The sequence below is a fragment of the Schistocerca nitens genome, chromosome 2 (assembly GCF_023898315.1).
Source record: "Schistocerca nitens isolate TAMUIC-IGC-003100 chromosome 2, iqSchNite1.1, whole genome shotgun sequence".
In the NCBI taxonomy this organism is placed as follows: Eukaryota; Metazoa; Arthropoda; class Insecta; order Orthoptera; family Acrididae; genus Schistocerca; species Schistocerca nitens.
The window spans coordinates 456,129,766-456,147,889 of record NC_064615.1 but is presented as its reverse complement, the minus strand read 5'-3'; the positions used below and the strand labels follow the sequence as shown (position 1 = coordinate 456,147,889).

At 38.5% G+C, this 18,124-nt stretch overlaps 1 protein-coding gene across 1 annotated transcript in view; it reads right to left on the bottom strand.

Annotated features, from left to right (window-relative positions):
* LOC126235089 (ATP-binding cassette sub-family C member 4-like) overlaps positions 1 to 15,138 on the bottom strand; it is a 257,022-nt gene extending 241,884 nt beyond the window's left edge. The window contains exon 1 of the mRNA XM_049943823.1: positions 15,007 to 15,138. Within this exon, the coding sequence (XP_049799780.1) occupies positions 15,007 to 15,080 (74 nt within the window). The 5' untranslated portion in view covers positions 15,081 to 15,138. The remainder of the gene's footprint in view (positions 1 to 15,006) is intronic.
* Positions 15,139 to 18,124: the final 2,986 nt, after the last annotated feature.

Here is an 18,124-nt window from a genome sequence, read left to right as displayed (position 1 = left end):
AGAAGTATTATACTGTATAGTATTAGTGCTCAATGTGGAAATACTGAAGAGTATACCTATTTCAAAGTTCAGAAACTTTATTTATTGGAATAACTGACGGAAGTTACCTGAAAACAATCATTTGACTATTTAATGTTTCTTCCTACGAGAATGACATGGGACGAGCAACATACTCCATCTAAGATAAGGAGGCCACCTACGAACAAACAAGATAAGTATTAATTTAGAACTGTAGATGTGATGTGGGATGCAGACTAACTACAAAATAATGGTCAATGTCTTGTTTGAAGATAAATAATTGGATATGCACTTTTGAAGAAAACCGTTACACAATGTATTTACATAACAGATCGTCTTGCTGAAGAAATGCAAACACATCAATAACAGGTGACACAACAAAGGCTTTTAATTGGACTTCGGGAACGCCAGTGTAAGAAGGAATGCTCACCAGGATTCTTCTGTTATTGTGAAGATACTAATGTCATCTTATGTTCAGATAAAAGGAAGTAATTTCTTTTGAAACGTGAAAATAAAGAGATCCGCAGCAAGAGGACGCAATGATATGGACTTAACCTGGATGTGAATACTGTGGGCCAAGCTAGTTACGAGAACAGTTGAGAGGAACAAATGAAACAATTCTTTTTTTTTAAGTCATTGATCTTCTGATTTGATGCAAACCGCCACCCATTTCTCTCCTGTGCCAATCTTTTCATTTCAGAGTAGCTCTTGCAACATACGAGCTCAATTATCTGCTGGGTGTATTCCGGCCTCTGTCTTCCTATACTGTTTTTACCCTCTACAGCTCTCTCTAGTGCCATGGAAGCTAATACCTGATGTTTTAACATATGTCCTATCGTCCTGTCCCTTCTTCTAGTTAGTATTTTCCATATATTCCTTTACTTGTCCATTCTGCAGACAACCTCCCCATCCCATACCTTATCAGTCTACCTAATTTTCAACATTCTTCTGTAACACCATATCTCAAATACGTCGATTCCCTACTGTTCCCGTGTCCCTCAGTCCATGTTTCAATACCATACAACGCTGTGCTTCAAACGTACATTCCCAGAAACTTCGTCCTCAAATTAAGACATATATTTGATAGTAGTAGACTTCTCTTGGCCGGGAATACCAGTTCTTTAACTTCATCTACTTCGTGATCGCCAATCTTGATGTTACGTTTTTCACTGTTCTCATTTCTGCTAATTCTTTCGCGTTTCGTGTTTCGTGTTTATCCGATGGACTCTCAACCCATATTCTGTACTCATTAGATTGTTCATTCCATTCAGCACATCCTCTGAGGATGACAATGTCAGCACAGGATCTTATCGTTGATATCCTTTCACCTTCAATTTTAATCCCAGTCTTCAAACTTCCTTTTATTTTCGCCGTTACTTCTTCGATGTATGGATTGACTAGTAGGGGCGAAAGACTACGTCCCCGTCTCACTCCCTGTTTAATCCAAACACTTGGTCCTTGTTCTTCCATTCTTACTGCTTCCTCGTGGTTCTTTCACATATTGTGTATTACCAGTCTTTCCCTATAGCTTACCCCTATTTTTCTCGGAATTTCGAACTTCTTGTACCATATTACACTGTACTATGAACGTAATTTTATTTGTCTCCAGTCTTGCTTCCAGTATCAACTGGAACGTTAAAATTGCCTCTCTGGTGCCTTTACCATTCGTAAAACCAAACTGATCGTCATCCAACAAATCCTCAGTTTTCTTTACAGCAACTTCGAGACATGAGCTGTTAAGCTAATTGTTGGATAACAGTCGCACTTGTCGGCTCTTGCTATCTTGATAATGGTGTGCATTATGTTTTCCCGAAAGTCTGATAGTATATAGCACCCGTCTCATCCACTGTACACTACAGTGTGAATAGACGTTTTACTGCTACTTCCCCCACTGATTTTAGGAATTCCGATGGAATGTTCCCTTCTGCTTTATTTGATCTTAAGTCTTCCAAAGCTCTTTTACATTCTTGTTCTAATACTGGATCCACCACCTCTTCTCTATCGTTTCCTGTTTCTTCTTCTAACATTGTAATCCTTCCATCTACCGCTCTCCCCTCTGCATTTAACAGTGTAATTCTTCTGTTTTGACTTTTCTGTATGCTGAGTAAGTCCTTCCGGCAATCACTTGCTATTTTATTTCTTCACATGATTCATGCAGCATTTAGCCTTAGCTACCCTGCACTTACCATTTATTTCATTCCCATGTGACATGTATTTCTGTGTTCCTGAATTTCCCTCAACATTTTTGTACTTACCTCTTTCGTCGATCAACTGAAGTACCTCTTCTGTAACCCATGGTTTCTTCACAGTTACCTTAAGAGTTGTCCATTCGTCTTCAACTGATCTAACTATTTAGCTATTCATTATTGCAATATCTATAACCTCAGAGAACTTCAAGGCTATCTCTCCATTCTTTAGTATTTCCATATCCCATTTCGTTGTGCATTGAATTTTCCTGACCAGTGTCTTAAACTTCAGTCTACTCTTCTCGTTACTAAATTGTGATCCGAGTCTATATTTGCTCCTGGGTACACCACACAAGACAGTATCTGATTTCGGAATCTCTGCCTAACCATGATGTACTCTGAGTAAAAAAAAACTGCACTATGAGTATCAACGAGATAAAGATGAGTTTCAAATGGAAGCAGTGATTTTTTATGGCTGGCACGTTCACGACCACCGGAACGTCGTCACGTCAACAAACCTCCAGCTGCGACGTAGGCCACAACAGAAACAGTGAAACGTGAAATATGGTACGTATGTAGAAAAGGAGGAACGTCAGGACAGTGAAGGTAGCTCAAACATTCCTGCTATTTTTCACCAAAATATCGGCGGTCTCAAAAATAAATTATATATTTTTATCTGTAAATCTAGGTGATACGAATCTTGTATATCGTACACATGTTTTATGTCTTACTGAACACCATATAACAGTACCTACTTTTGCAGATCAAGTAGGATGGTGCTGTAATTTATATAGATAACACAATTATTAATAAACCGCTAGATACAAACAAATATTGTACAGATCAACATTTTGAAGTCTATGGAACTGAAATTACTGCAAAAGACATATTGTCACAGTGCTTTCAATTTACAGTGCTCCAGCTCAGAAGTTTTCTATCTTTATGAAAAATGAGAATCTCTTTTGGCTTAACTTTTTTTCCAAAACGAGAAGTATAATAGTTACAGGGGACTTAAATGTCAACTTCTGCAAGACTGACTTCGAGTATTTAATGAAGTCTTACAATTTGGCTGCTATGGTTAACTTCCTACAGAAGATTGCAAAAATCTTACAGACAGTAATCTGTTGATAAGAATAGAATAAACAGTGCAAGTATAAACAAAGTTATAGAGGTCTTTCTGATCATGATGGGCAACTGCTTAAGGTCACCAACATCAATGTGTGTAACAAATTTTCACACATATATCAGTCCTTTGGGTATAAACACCAAAACTCTTTCAGCCTTTAATCACAATTTGTCGAAGATTGATTGGGTTTCTGTGTAAAGAATAAATAATGTGAGTAACAAATTTAATATTTTCTTAACTGAATTCATCTCTATATTTGAAATGACTTCTTCAAAAAGAGTTCTGAGGAAGAACATTATAGTTTCTTCCAGAAGACAATAGATTACCAAAGGAATTAAAATTTCTATCACGACTAACAGAGAATTGCATGTCTCATTAAGAGCATCAAATGACTCTCTTGAAAAATCACATAATAGATTTTTATGTAAAGTTTTAAAAAGGGTAATACTTAAATCCAGAAACTTGTATATTAAATCTGAAGTTGATAACTTTAGGGACAATATAAAATAAATTTGGAATGTCATAAAGAGAAAGAGTGGCAAGAACAATAAGAATGAAAATAATGTAGAAAATAACCTATAATGACCATGTGATACATAATCCTGTAACTATTTCTAACATATTTAAAAAATCACTTCTTAACTGCAGTGGAACATGTAGGCCACCATGGCCATTAATTTATTACAACAAGGTGACCACAAGTTGTATGACGCAATTTGTATAGATCCAGTCACTACCAGTGAAATTAAAAATACAAACAAGGCCTTAAAGTAAAAGATTCCACAGCTACTGAAAACATTTCATCCGAAATTGTAAAGCACTTCAGTGGTTATATATGTCAGGTCCTCTGTCACATTTTCAATAAATCTTTGCAGCAAAGCGTTGTCACAGAGAGATTAAAATTTGCTTTATGAGAAGGATGACAAAACTAACGTATACAAATAATATCCAATGTCTCTGCTAAATTACTTGCCGGAAATATTAGAGGAACTGATGTATAACAGAATTGTGGATCACCTCAACAATCAGAACATCCTCAACAAAAACTAATTTGGCTTCCAGAAAGACAGATCAATAGAGAAGGCTATTTTCTCTCTAAAAATGAAATTCTTGTGTAAATAAATAACAAAAGTCACGCCTTGGAGTTTTCTGTGATTTCTGAAAGGTCTTTGGCTAAGTAGACCACATCATATTCTTAGGGAAGGCCTATTTTTATCATTTGAGTGGTAGCACAGGGAGATGGATTGAATCACATCCACACATTATAGGGCAGAAGATGATACTTGATGGTACTGATGGTTGTCCTGTGTCATCTGACTGGAGCACATTAAAATGTGGAGTGTTGTAATGTACCATTTTGGGACCTTTACTGTGTTCATCATCAACGATCTCCCACATTGTGCAAACACTGAGAGCAAATTTACTCTTTTTGCTGATGACTCTACTATTCCGCTTGAAAGCCAAACGACCAGTGAACAGGAAAATAAATGTACTGTAGTACTCGAAAAGATCTTACACTGGTTTAAGTTGAACAGATCAACTCTAAATATTGAAGGAACTCAATATATGCAATTTCATGCATCTTGATAAGAAAATGAAGTAATCCACTTGAACTGTGGTAATCAAAATATATTACTTTGTGAGTATTGCAGTAAATGAAAATCAAATGTTAAAGCTAGGTGTCAATGTTTTTTTGAAGAAATCAGGGAAAATGAAGTGGTTAATGAAACTGCATCTCAAAAAGAGTTGTTGCCCGTCCATACTTTTCAGTTTGTTGTTATTAAAGAATGAAGAGATGAGAATGAAGGAAATCTATGTCACTTAAATTTGTATGCAAGCCTGGAAGGTAAGGGAGAGAAATTTTTAAGGTTGTTGTAGAATCAGTTTGGGAACAATGTTGCTAGAGAAACATTTTGGGATTATTTAGCAAAGATCAGTATATCTCTCTATCCAGCTGCTGAAAGAAAATTAAAACGTGGCTTAGTGAAGAATGTATAACTAATAATAAATTGTTTTGTGTCCAAGCAACTTTAAAAATTAATACAAGTAATGAAGATTCTGATGCCTCTGTTAATTTACTGACAACTGAAACACAATTAACTGTATTAAGTTTCTATGGGGAAAGAAATTGTTAGTAACTTAGGCTGGCCACACATTAAAGTTAAAACAGATCATGGGGGAGGCAAGTCTCTAATTAACACAGGGAGCCCTATTTCAAGGATATCAGACAAACATAGCGATAAAGTCGTGACTGGGAGACTCTGTGGAAGAACTAGTAATTAGTAGTTTAGTATATTGGCAACCGGAATAAAATAATAATTGGATCTCTTTACTGACCTCCCAATTCAGATGATACAGTTGCTGAAAGATTCAAAGAAAACTTGAGTTTGATTTCAAACACGTACCCGACTCAAACGGTTATAGTTGGTGGTGACTTTAATTTACCCTCGATATGTTGGCGAAAATACGTGTTTAATTCCGGAGGTAGGGATAAAAAATTTCCTGGTGGATTAAAACTGTGTGTCGGACACAGGCTCGAACTCGGGACCTTTGCCTTTCACGGGCAAGTGCTCTACCAACTGAACTGCCCAAGCACGACTCATGCCCCGTCCTCACAGCTTTACTTCTGTCAGTACCTCGTCACCTACCTTCCAAACTTTACAGAGGTACTGGCAGAAGTAAAGCTGTAAGGACGGGGCATGAGTCGTGCTTGGGTAGCTCAGTTGGTAGAGCACTTGGCCGCGAAAAGCAAAGGTCCCGCGCTCGAGTCTCGGTCCGGCACACAGTTTTAACCTGCCAGGAAGTTTCATATCAGCGCACACTCTGCTGCAGAGTGAAAATCTCATTCTGGGTACGCATAAACATCATCCGAAAATTTGCTAAACGCATTCTCTGAAAATTATTTCGAGTAGTTAGTTCATGAGCCCACGCGAATAGTTAACGGTTGTGGAAACACACTTGACCTCTTAGCAACAAATAATCCTGAGTTAATAACGAGCATCAAAACCGATACAGGGATTAGTGAACACAGGGTTGTCGTAGCGAGATTGAATATTGTAACCCCCGAATCCTCGAAAAAGAAACGAAAAATATACCTACTCAAAAAGGCAGATAAAAATTCACTTGACGCCTTCCTGAGAGACAATACCCGCTCCTTCCAAATTAATGATATAAGTGTAGACCAGATGTGGCTTGAATTCAGAGAAAGAGTATCGGCAGCAATCGAGAGATTTATACCATATAAATTAACAAACGACGAAGCTAATCGTCCTTGGTACACAAAACGGGTCAGAACAATGTTGCAAAAACAACGAAACAAACTTGCCAAATTTAAACAAACGCAGAAGCCCCAAGATTGGCGATCTTTCACGGAAGCTCGAAATTTAGCGCGGACTTCAATGCGAGGTGCGTATAACGGTTTCCACAACGAAACTTAGTCTCGAAACCTGGCATAAAATCCAAAGAGATTCTGGTCGTATGTGAAGTATGTTAGCAGCAAGAAACAATCAATGCCTTCTCTGCGCGATATCAATGGAGATACTATCGAAGACAGTACTGCTAAAGCAGAGTTACTAATCACAGCCTTCTGAAATGCCTTCACAAAAGAAAATGAAGTAAATATTCCAGAATTGGAATCGAGACCTGCTGCCGACATGAGTAACGTTGAAGTATATATCCTCGGAGTAGTGAATCAACTTAAATCACTTAATAAAAGCAAATCTTCTGGTCCAGACTGTATACCAATTAGGTTCCTTTCAGAGTATGCTGATGCATTAGCTCCATACTTGACAATCATATACAAACGTTCGCTCGACGAAAGACCCGTACCCAAAGACTGGAAAGTTGCAGAGGTCACACCAGTATTCAAGAAAGGTAGTAGGAGTAATCCACTAAATTACGGGCCCATATCGTTAACGTCGATATGCAGCAGGATTCTGGAACATACCATATGTTGTGTTCAAACATTATGAATTACCTCGAAGAAAACGGTCTATTGACACACAGTCAGCATGGGTTTAGGAAACATCGTTTTTGTCAAACGCAACTAGCTCTTTATTCACATGTGAAGTCCTGAGTGCTATTGACAAGGGATTACAGATCGATTCCGTATTTGTGGATTCCAGAAGGCTTTTGACACTGTACCACACAAGCGGCTTATAGTTAAATTGTGTGCTTATGGATTATCGTCTCAGTTATGTGACTGGATTTGTGACTTCCTGTCAGAGAGATTGACGGAATGTCATTGAGTAAAACAGAAGTGATTTCTGGCGCTCCCCAAGGTAGTGTTATAGGCCTTTGCTGTTCCTTATCTATATAAACGATTTGGGAGACAATCTGAGCAGACGTGTTAGGTTTTTTGTAGATGACGCTGTCGTTTATCGACTAATAAAGTCATCACAAGATCAAAACAAACTGCAAAACGATTTATAAAAGATATCTGAATGGTGTGAAAATTAGCAGTTGGCTTTAAATAACGAAAAGTGTGATGTCATCCACATGAGTGCTAAAAGGAATCCGTTAAACTTCGGTTACACGATAAATCAGTCAACTATAAAGGCCTTAAATTCAACTAAATATCTAGGAATTACAATTATGAGCAACTCTGAAACTTCCTGGCAGATTAAACCTGTGTGCCGGACCGAGACTCGAACTCGGGACCTTTGCCTTTCGCGGGCAAGTGCTCTACCCAGGAGTGACAGATCTACTAAAGAGACCGCCTACATGATGCTTGTCCGTCCTCTTTTAGAATACTGCTACACCATGTGGTATCCTTACCAGACAGGACTGACGCAGTACACCGAAAAAGTTCAAAGAAGGGCTGCACGTCTTGTATTATCGCGAAATATGTGAGAGAGTGTAATAGAAATGATACAGGATTTGGGCTGGACATCATTAAAAGAAAGGCGTTTTTCGTTGCGACGAAATCTTCTCACGAAATTCCAACCACCATCTTTCTCCTCAGAATGCGAAAATATATTGTTGACACCGACCTACATAGCGAGAAACCATCACCAAGATAAAGTAAGGGAAATCAGGGCTCGTACGGAAAGATATAGGTGTTCGTTCTTTCCGCGCGCTATACGAGATTGGAATAATAGAGAACTGCGAGTGTGGTTCGTTGAACCCCCTGCCAGGCACATAAATGTGATTTGCAGAGTAGCTAGGTCAGGGCTGTAGTATCGATGGGCTAACACTGTCCAGCCATGTTTACTGATGCTTTCTGAAGTCCTCAAACTTCTGTGTGACCTACGGCTATCATTCTGTATCAGATAATCATCTGGGTTTTTATTGTACTGAAGTCACTGGAAGATATTCTTCAGTTTGTGTAATGTTTTAACATATAATTCTTTTTCATAATGGGCTCACCTTTCTTTCCCAGTAATTAACCCTACTTCTCTCAGCTACAGATGGTCCACAAACTGCACAAAAACGTTTGTGAATGTTTCCAAACGTTTTCTCTGCAGTTAAATATACGATGGCGCCACGCTATTTGGACATCTGAGGCAAAAGTTAAGTTTGTTCAGTTTAGGAAGGAGCATTGGCTTTGGTGAAAACACAAGGAAAACCTAAACTTATGAGGTATGAATTAAATTGTTTTGACATATGATAGGACAATTTGATGTAAACGAAAATCCTTACCTAAATGCATACAGGCTTATTAATCCAAAATACAGGAAATTGTTTGGTCTATGTAATGTCACTGAATTAAATATTTATAAACATAAAATTTTATACAAAATATTTTAACATGTGTAATTTTTTTTCCTTTCAAAATTATAACTGTCATTTCACAAAGAATCTGTCTGCCGAACTATGGTTTTAAAAGTTATGCTCTAGGGGAAACTGCATTATTATGATTGAACTAAAATTTTGATGTTAAAACAATTTCTATTCATGTAATATTTACATATTTTTCTGATTGTTTTATAAAAATTTCATGTCTTATTTGTCAATACTGTTGAAGAAACGTAATGAAATAAATACTTAAGAGCATTTTGAGAGGGAGAGAAGAATAAAGTTATCCTCACATCATACTTTTTCCTTTTTTCTCTTTGTAAGAACTTTCTCGTTCATTTGTCATCAATCAGGAAGTTAAAGGTTAGTGAAGATGATCATATACCTCTTGGTAAAGAAACAAGAAAAAGTGTGTTGAAAGGTGTGCATTGTTAATGAGAATGAAGGGCATGAAATGCCTTTCATTCTTTTCAACAATGCACACTTTCAGTGTGTTTATTATTTTTTCTTATTTCATCTACAAACAATCCTTGAATCAGTTGTCAGCACGTAAGCAGCAAAGAAAATAGTTGATACAGCTATTTTACAAAGGACCTTACTGCAAATTTTGACAAAATGGGTTAAGTACAGTATCAGATTCTACACACATAGATACACATTCCTGCATGAGAACGCTTTATTCTATACATTGTAAATGTGTTTTCGGGACTTCATAACAGCGAAATCATTTTTATAAGGACTTTACTCCTGGAATAATGACATTCCATTAGTGAACATCGTCGCATGCCATCTGTCGGATACCTCATGCACTATGCATTATGTTTCGCTTTTCGTGGATTAATTGTTGTTCTTTCTGAACATGTGTTGTGAGATGTAAAGTGGCATCAAGTATTGAGCTGGAACGCAGTGGAAGTACTAGAAGAAGAAAGAAAGAAGAAGGTAATGTTGGAAATTACAACAGAATGTTATTAAAACAGCAAGAGTGAAAGACCATGAATATATTACCACAAAGGAAAGCAAAGTTTCAACCATATTCCTTTATGCATTTTGAATATAGTAAGTGACAGTCACGTGTTGTGGTTTCTGATGTTGTTCCTAATTTAGAAAAGGCTCACACTGGACTAGCGACTATTAACGGGAACAAAATGTAATTCAACGTTTAGTTGATTACATTCTGCATGACTATAGATATTTCTATGACGATATGATGAAATGACCTGTGTGTAACACTGCAGCAGCAGCCGCTGCTGCTGCTGATGATGATGATCAATGAAATCATACTGTTTGTACTTTGACAGATTTACAGTACTGTGAAAATGAATGAGCAAAAATGAAACAACACAGCACTAAAAACATAACTTGACTAAGCGTATTAATTATTTCCTCATGAAAAGAAGCTTTTTCAAAATTTTGGAACTTTCCTTTTTTTTTTTTTTTTTTTTTTTTTTGAAGAGATTTCAAAAGTTTTCAATTGCAGTAGTGACGAAATATTCATTTCATACTGTACTTTAAACAATGGGTAGCCCAAAATATTGCATGCCATATATTCACCAGCATAATGTATTCCTTCAGTCCTGAGAACTTAAGATATTGTAGTAAGGTCTTTTCAAAACTGACTGTACCAATTTTTTTAACTCTAAAGTGTGTTATTGCAGTCCATGTTTAGAAATCAGTATTCTTTAAGTACCAGATTTTTGTATTAATTATTCTCTTCTAAATTGAATATTATAAAATGTAAATAAATGTGGGATTAGGGAAACTCTACTTTGGAATGCATTGGTCTGGGGAGGGGTTCTAATAAGTACATTTTTGCAGTCTGTAATATTTTGTAACTCTAATTACATTTTTGTTTTTAAAGAAGTTCATCATCCCAAAAATCCCATTGATTAACTGTGGTGTATATTTCGCATTATGCAACATTTTGTTACAAACGTTTTCTTCATAAAAAACGAGTCACATGGAAGAACATCAGAGATATTTGTTATTTTAGTGGTGGGAGATAATTTGTTGACTACACACAAATTTTATTACAAAATTATGTTCAATAATATATAATTATTTTGTTTTTATAAATTTGCTTATTTCAAGAGTCATCTTTCCTTGGTAACTGTTTACTAAAATATGCAGGAAAATATATTGAAAAATTATTTTTATTAACTACCAGTTGTGAACAAATCTGGATCTCCAAGCGGTAATACATCACTTGGCTATTCGCCGAAAGTAAGACAATCTTTGTGGAGCTCTGAGGTAGGACAGCCTCTGTACTGCTCTCAGGAAAGGCAATTTTTGTTTTAGAGCTGAGCAGTATGTTTGGTCTGGTTACTGTGAATTAAGTGTGCATCACATGCATTATTTTCATTCAAATTTATCACTTTTAATTTAAAATTTATCTGAAACATAATAGTATCTAATCAGTTTGCAGATAGCGTTAGTTATAAAAAATGTATGACGCTCTAGAAAGCAAAGTGCATAAGATATGAAGCAGATTATTTGTCATCTATGAAGTGGAAATAGATGACGATGTCTTGAAAAAGAAGTAAGTATCTTCTGCTACATTTACAACTCCATTCCTGTGCGTCTTCCCATAAACAACCGGAAGACATGATCTGGAGACACAAAAACCTTCACAAAACAATATAAGTGTTAAAAGATCTTTGTAATCATTGTATCAACAAATTTAGAACTAATTTTCAGCACTGCTGTCTGTCATTCTATCATTCTAGTCCTCTACACACTTACACTCTAAGAAGAAAAAAAGAGAAAATATGCATCATGAAGAAATTATCCCAGTGGGGATAGAAAATGGTAGGTGTGATATGCAGGCACAGACAAACAATTGATCACAATTTTAGAGAAATTTGAGAGTTTACTCAAGAGAAAGAGCTTCACAAATTGAACAAGTCAATAATGTGTTGGTCCACCTCTGGCCGTTACACAAGCAGTTATTCGGCTTGGCATTGATCGATAGAGGTTTCGGGTATCAAGCTGAATTCTGTCCAATTGGGGATGTGATCATTAAAATCCAATCTAGTTGGGGGTCCCTACCCATACTGCTTCAAACATTCTTAACTGAGGAGACTTCCTTGTTGGTTAAGGTAGAGTTTGACAAGCCAGAAGAGATGCAGTAGAGACTCTGACTGTGTGTGAGTGGACATTATTTCACTGAATTGTAAACCCAGGTTGGTTTCTGATGAAGGGTAATAAAGAAGGCGATATAATGTTGTCGACGTACAGCTGTGTTGTAAGGTTGCCGCAAATGACAACGAATGTGGTCCTGCTATGAAATGAAATGGCTCAGACCATCACTCCAGATTGTCAGGGCATAAAGTAGGCGAGAGTCATTGTTAGCGAGAGTGAAGTTCAAAACTCCACCGCAAAACAAAAAAATCTCGTCTCGAAAGGGTTGTAGCTGGTCGCCTATCTGCCACGCCAGGCCGGCTCTAGTTTTAACAAGCCGGCCGTACGTCTAAAATCAAAACTTCGGGTCAACGCCCTTCCGCTTCCGCTGCCACTGCGCCGCAGCCCGGAGGTTGTGGTTTGATAACTGGCAGCTATATAAGTAATGAATCTGGAAAGACAGCGTCAATCGTCGAGCAGCCACATGTGCACCAGCATCGAGGTAGATTAGTTATGCCGCGTTATTTTAGGAGTAGGCGTTCGCGTCTTACGGTTTTTAAAGCAATAGACAACATTTCTGTTACTACCAAGGATTTCGTAGGCGAGAGTGAAGTTCAAAACTCCACCGCAAAACACCGATGGACCATGCAAGATGACTTGGGCGCCTACGAAATCCTTGGTAGTAATGTTGTCTATTGCTTTAAAAACTGTAAGACGCGAACGCCTACTCCTCCTAAAATAACGCGGCGTAACTACCAACTTCACTCTCGCTAACAAGGATACGAATGAACACGGTAACGGCTGGGTCAACGTTGCTCTTGTACGTAGACCAAAAGTCGATAAAGTAAAAGGGCTAGATAATTTCAATTCACGTGATGTCATCGCTTATCGGACATATCAGATTTGTGAAGTGTGGGTTCATCGTATTACATGTCGACTATGCCTTTGGTTCTCAGGAACAGGAATCGTCGCAAAATAAATGAATCGGAATCTGTCTCAGTGTGGGTGAAAGGTGTTGACAACTGTAAAAAGATCACGCTCGTTGGTGATCTGACTCCCACTGTCAGAGGCGTCTGCAGGGACATCTTTCTGGTCATTGGGGCTAAATTCAAAGCGATACTCAACACTGCAGACAATTACACTGCCGTCAATGACAGTCCAGGCTGAAGACGTGTGTGGAAATTCCCTGGACAGTGATGTGATACCAAGCTGACTGTTGCCCTCCATATATCCCGATAACCAAGAGTGATGGTATAGGGGTGTGATTTCTTTTCATAACATGACCCCGCTGGTTGTCAACCACATCATAGCAGTGCTTTATCGATTCTACGCCCCGTTTTGTTGTCCTTCAGGACAAGCCAACCTGAGCTTATATTTCGGTAAGACTGCCCACCAGCGCTTCCATGCACTGACATAATTCCATTTGGTTTGGTCTGTTGTGCTGTTGTTCAGCCTACATACTTTTATTTGGTTGGTTGTTTGATTAGAGAAAGGGAACCAAACAGCGAGATCATCGGTCCCATCGGATTAGGGAAGGATGGGGAAGGAAATCAGCCGTGCCCTTTCAAAGGAACCATCCTGGAATTTGCCTGAAGCTATTTAGGGAAATCGCGGAAAACCTAACTCAGGATGGCCGGACACGGGTTTGAACCGTCGTCCTCCCGAGTGCTAACCACTGCGCCACCTCCCTCGGTCTGCTTTTATTTTTATATTATATTTTCTCTTATACGGTACTGTTTATACCTGCCGTATCAGCACAGATGACTTAGTTAATGAAAATGTCAAACGTGTTTCTGACTATATGGACTTAACTTATTACCGATTTGGTTTACATGAGTCCACTTGCTGTTAAAATTTCCTTTTTATATATATATATATATAAACACACAGGAAAGCGCGATCAGCGAGTGGACCCTTGTTGCTAGTTATTTGCACGGTAGCTGCAGGCCTCCTGCGCGTCTTCGTGTCGCCAAGTTAAAATAAAGAACATACACTCATGTTAGGTCTGCTAGTGGTATCACTCTCGAGTGGCAGACATACAAATTTAGTGGTGATGTATAAATTTGTGAGTATGCAATAAGAGAGCAAAATGCATAGAACCAACACACAACTGAATTAAGTAGGATTGTGGTGAATATACAGTAGATAAATATTTTTGAACCGTGTGAGAGTAATAACAGTTGTTAAAGGACAACTTCTAAACGCCATAAGCAGCGTACAAAACGTTTATTAGCCAAATCGGTGTTCACGTGCATAACCCTTCGTCACTGGAATATTATGCATATCAAGAACCGACAGCAATAACATATACGACAAGTTGTGTACTGTGAAACGAATGTTACAAAGAAACTGTAAATGATACGCATCTCAGTGATATAGAATATAAATATACACTGACGATGGGTTATTCACTCGAATAAACGGTTGAGCTACAGCTCATGGTGTTAAGAAGGTGTCCTTTAACAAACATTTACAGGCTCCGGAACACCAAGCATTCATGATTTTTATATGAGAATAACACTAGTTCGATGTAACTCAAAGGAAACACACGCACGAGAAAAATATCAAACAGAAAATAAACGGAACGAACGTACACCTCTGCGATGATAGTGAACGCTCTGAAAGGATCAGAAGAAATTCGGTGGAGTTACCAGCACTGAACTACGGGATATTTCACGTTATTACATTCTTCTTTCTTTTTCGGTGTGACAAATTCATAAACAGAATATTAAACGATATGTAAGATAGCAGTACACAATATTTTTAACGTACAATTTTTACAATTTTGTTAAGAGTAGAATAGATTACTGTATGCTTGCTTACCACACGAAGAGCTTTGAGACAGGGTTTGCCGTCGCCTTGGGGTTGGCTTTTGATGTGTAAACCTTAGCGTCCATTGCTGCGGGTTTTGTTTCCTTCCACTCTTCACGTACTTCTCATCACTGACTATCGGGGCACCCAGGTTCTCGCTAACGTACGGAGACCACGTTCACTAAAGCAGCAGAAGCGCACCATCAGAGAACAAAAGTAGCTCTGGCCAGGTGTTTCCTCTTTTATCAAGCTGTCAGGCAGAACAGAGGCCTACTGGTTTGTGTGTACTTCTTTCTTACTTTCAGGCACGTGACGACTCGTTTGCTTGCGTGGCGATATTTATTACTCCAGAATGACTCCGAGGAGCGACTTCAAGCATTCTGTACCTTAAGCCGTCGGCACACCGACCTTGCATTCGATTGTTGAGCGCTCATCTTGTCGAGTTTCTGAGGTCATAGCGTGGAGAAAGCGCGCTGGGGAGTCTTTTCGAATATGCAGAGTAATATCTAGAATGTCAAGTATTTTGAACGTGCGCTTGAACGTAGACGAATGAGAAGGAAGATTGCCACCTACGTCACATGCATGCCATATCTCTCTGCAGTACAGAATCTCAAGACTCCACATTGTCTTTCAGTTGAAGCGTATATGTATATAGGCTGACACATTTATCTCGACCACCCCAAATAACTGTTTGTCCAGATGAAAATTACAAAATGTTTCAAGCAAATGTTCTTTAGCCATCACGGGGACATCAATCAGCATGATAGCCTTCGTTGTAGCTTTGTTTTTTACAAAGATATGAACAGCGGTATGACTTTTATAAATGACACCCTGTATTTTTTATTCGGTAATTCATTTCCTCTCCTAAGGACCTATTCAAAAATGTTCACTGAAACACGACGTTATTAATTAAGTAACACAACACTGAGTTTGAGCCCGGTATCATAATCTCGTCCTCTAGCTGGAGTTGTCAGAAAACAAATGAAAACCAGGTAAAAACAAAAATTGACTTTGACTCTCCTGTACCACTGCCCAGGAGCAGAACATGCAAAGGTGCTCAAATTGGTGACCCTGCACACAGATACACTGGTACACTCGTTGAATGAAAGAATTATTTACTGCTTCCAGCGTTGCCTGCTGAAGAGAATTACAAGCAAGCACGATACGTTCCTGCATGTCGTCTGGAGTTGTTGGAATATCGCGATAGACAACATTTGTAATGCATTCCTAAAGAAAAAAGTCCAGAGGATGTAAATCAGGAGACTTAGCAGGCCAAGTAACTGTTCCTCCTCGACCAATCCATCTGGCAGGATCCTTCGGTTCAGAACACGACGTGCACGCAAGGCATTATGTGCTGGACATCCATCGTGTTGATACCACATAAGAATTCTGGTTCTTAGCGGCGCTTCATCTAGAAGAGAAGGAAGAATTCATCTGAGGAAGTTGGCATACACTGTGCCGTTTAGACCACCATTGATGAAATAAGGGTCAATAATTGTAGTACCAAACATCCCACACCAGACGTTAACTCTTCATTGACGCTGATGTTCCACCTGTCAAAGCCATCGTGGGCTGTCGCTAGACCAATAATGCACGTTCCTTGTATTTACCTGTCCCTTGTTTGAGAAGGAACATTCATCGGTGATTCTCTTTAACGTTTAAAAAGCCCTGAAGCGAAGTAGATTACGCAGAGACAAGTAATTTAGTATAAGACACATGGGGCTGCAAGTGTCGGGAACGGATGAGAAATGTTGAACATGTGACGTCAGTAGGTGACATTATTATCCTCGGTGTAACCAAGGAAAGGTTTTTCTTTTTTTGACATTATTTAATAAAGGAATCGTAGGTCATTTACTGTTAACAATGCAATTCGGAAGCTTATACTCATTTACTGTGTCGCAGTACTGCACGTTTTTGTTGTGCTGCACTTTGCAACAAACCAGATGGGACAGCCAGACCGGTTAATAAAGTAATAAGTCTTACCTCAGCGAAAAAACATTATTGTCAAACCCAATGAAAAAACACTGCCTGCCAGACGCAAGACTCGAGCACTGAGGTCCGCGAGCTAAAGTCGAGCACATGGGCCCGGAGTGGTCATCTGCTGACATCACACGTTCAACATTTCACACCACTTTTTGGGTGTGACCCGACGCTTGCGGACCCATATGTCTTACATTAAATTACTTATCTCAGAGCCATCTACGTCGCTTCAGAGGTTTTTAAACGTTAATAAGAATCACCCTGCACGACGAGTGCTTGGTCAACTGTTTTAAACTTCCTACATGCTCATGACCAGAGCTAAAAGTTCTTCATTTATCCTTGAGATGTGGTACTACTTCTTTCTCATCACGTTTACCGACCATACAAATCTTCCTACTTACTTTAGTTGCTCTTTGGATTTTGGAAACGACTGTTATTACAGCTGTCTCATAGGCACTGATACAAGTCGGAATGTGAAGGTCCTCAAATAAGTCAAGTCTAATCGTGCCATCAGGTCTAAAATATTTCTCTCACGAGTGAGCTTTCGAACTACCCATTTTAAGTAATTTTCAGAGAAAGTATTTTGTATTGTGTCGAAAGATGTCTTGTTACTCTCCGAGCTGTATGTAGAAGACTAAAGTCTACTCCAGTGCCGATATATTGATTGGGGAACATATGTCCTAGGTATCTGAAGTTTTCTCTAGGAATTTCGGCTCTGTTTCTGGATGGATATGGTCTCCGATAAAATGCCCCAATTTGAAGTTTATCTCCATTCTTCAAATTGAGTCTTGTCCATACAATTTCGCAAGCAATTTATGGTTTCAGCTACCTTTCTGAAACTAATGTTAGGTTTGCTACATTGTTTTTAGGAGTGCTCTAAACTCTCGAACAACGTAGCGAATAATTTGGCAGTTACTCTCTAGGATATTAATAGAGTCATCTGTTTGGGTAATACCTTTGGATCTTACGCTAACAATTCGTCGTCCCCTGCAGCTGTCATTATCTGGACTGAATGGAGAGTCACCTAATCTATAAATAAATAAAATAAGATAAAAAAATGTCCACCCCGTACATTGTTTTTTGTTTACTTTTGCTTTAGGCAACATTGTCCATATTGCCAGCAATACTTATAAGAACGGAGAGTTAACGT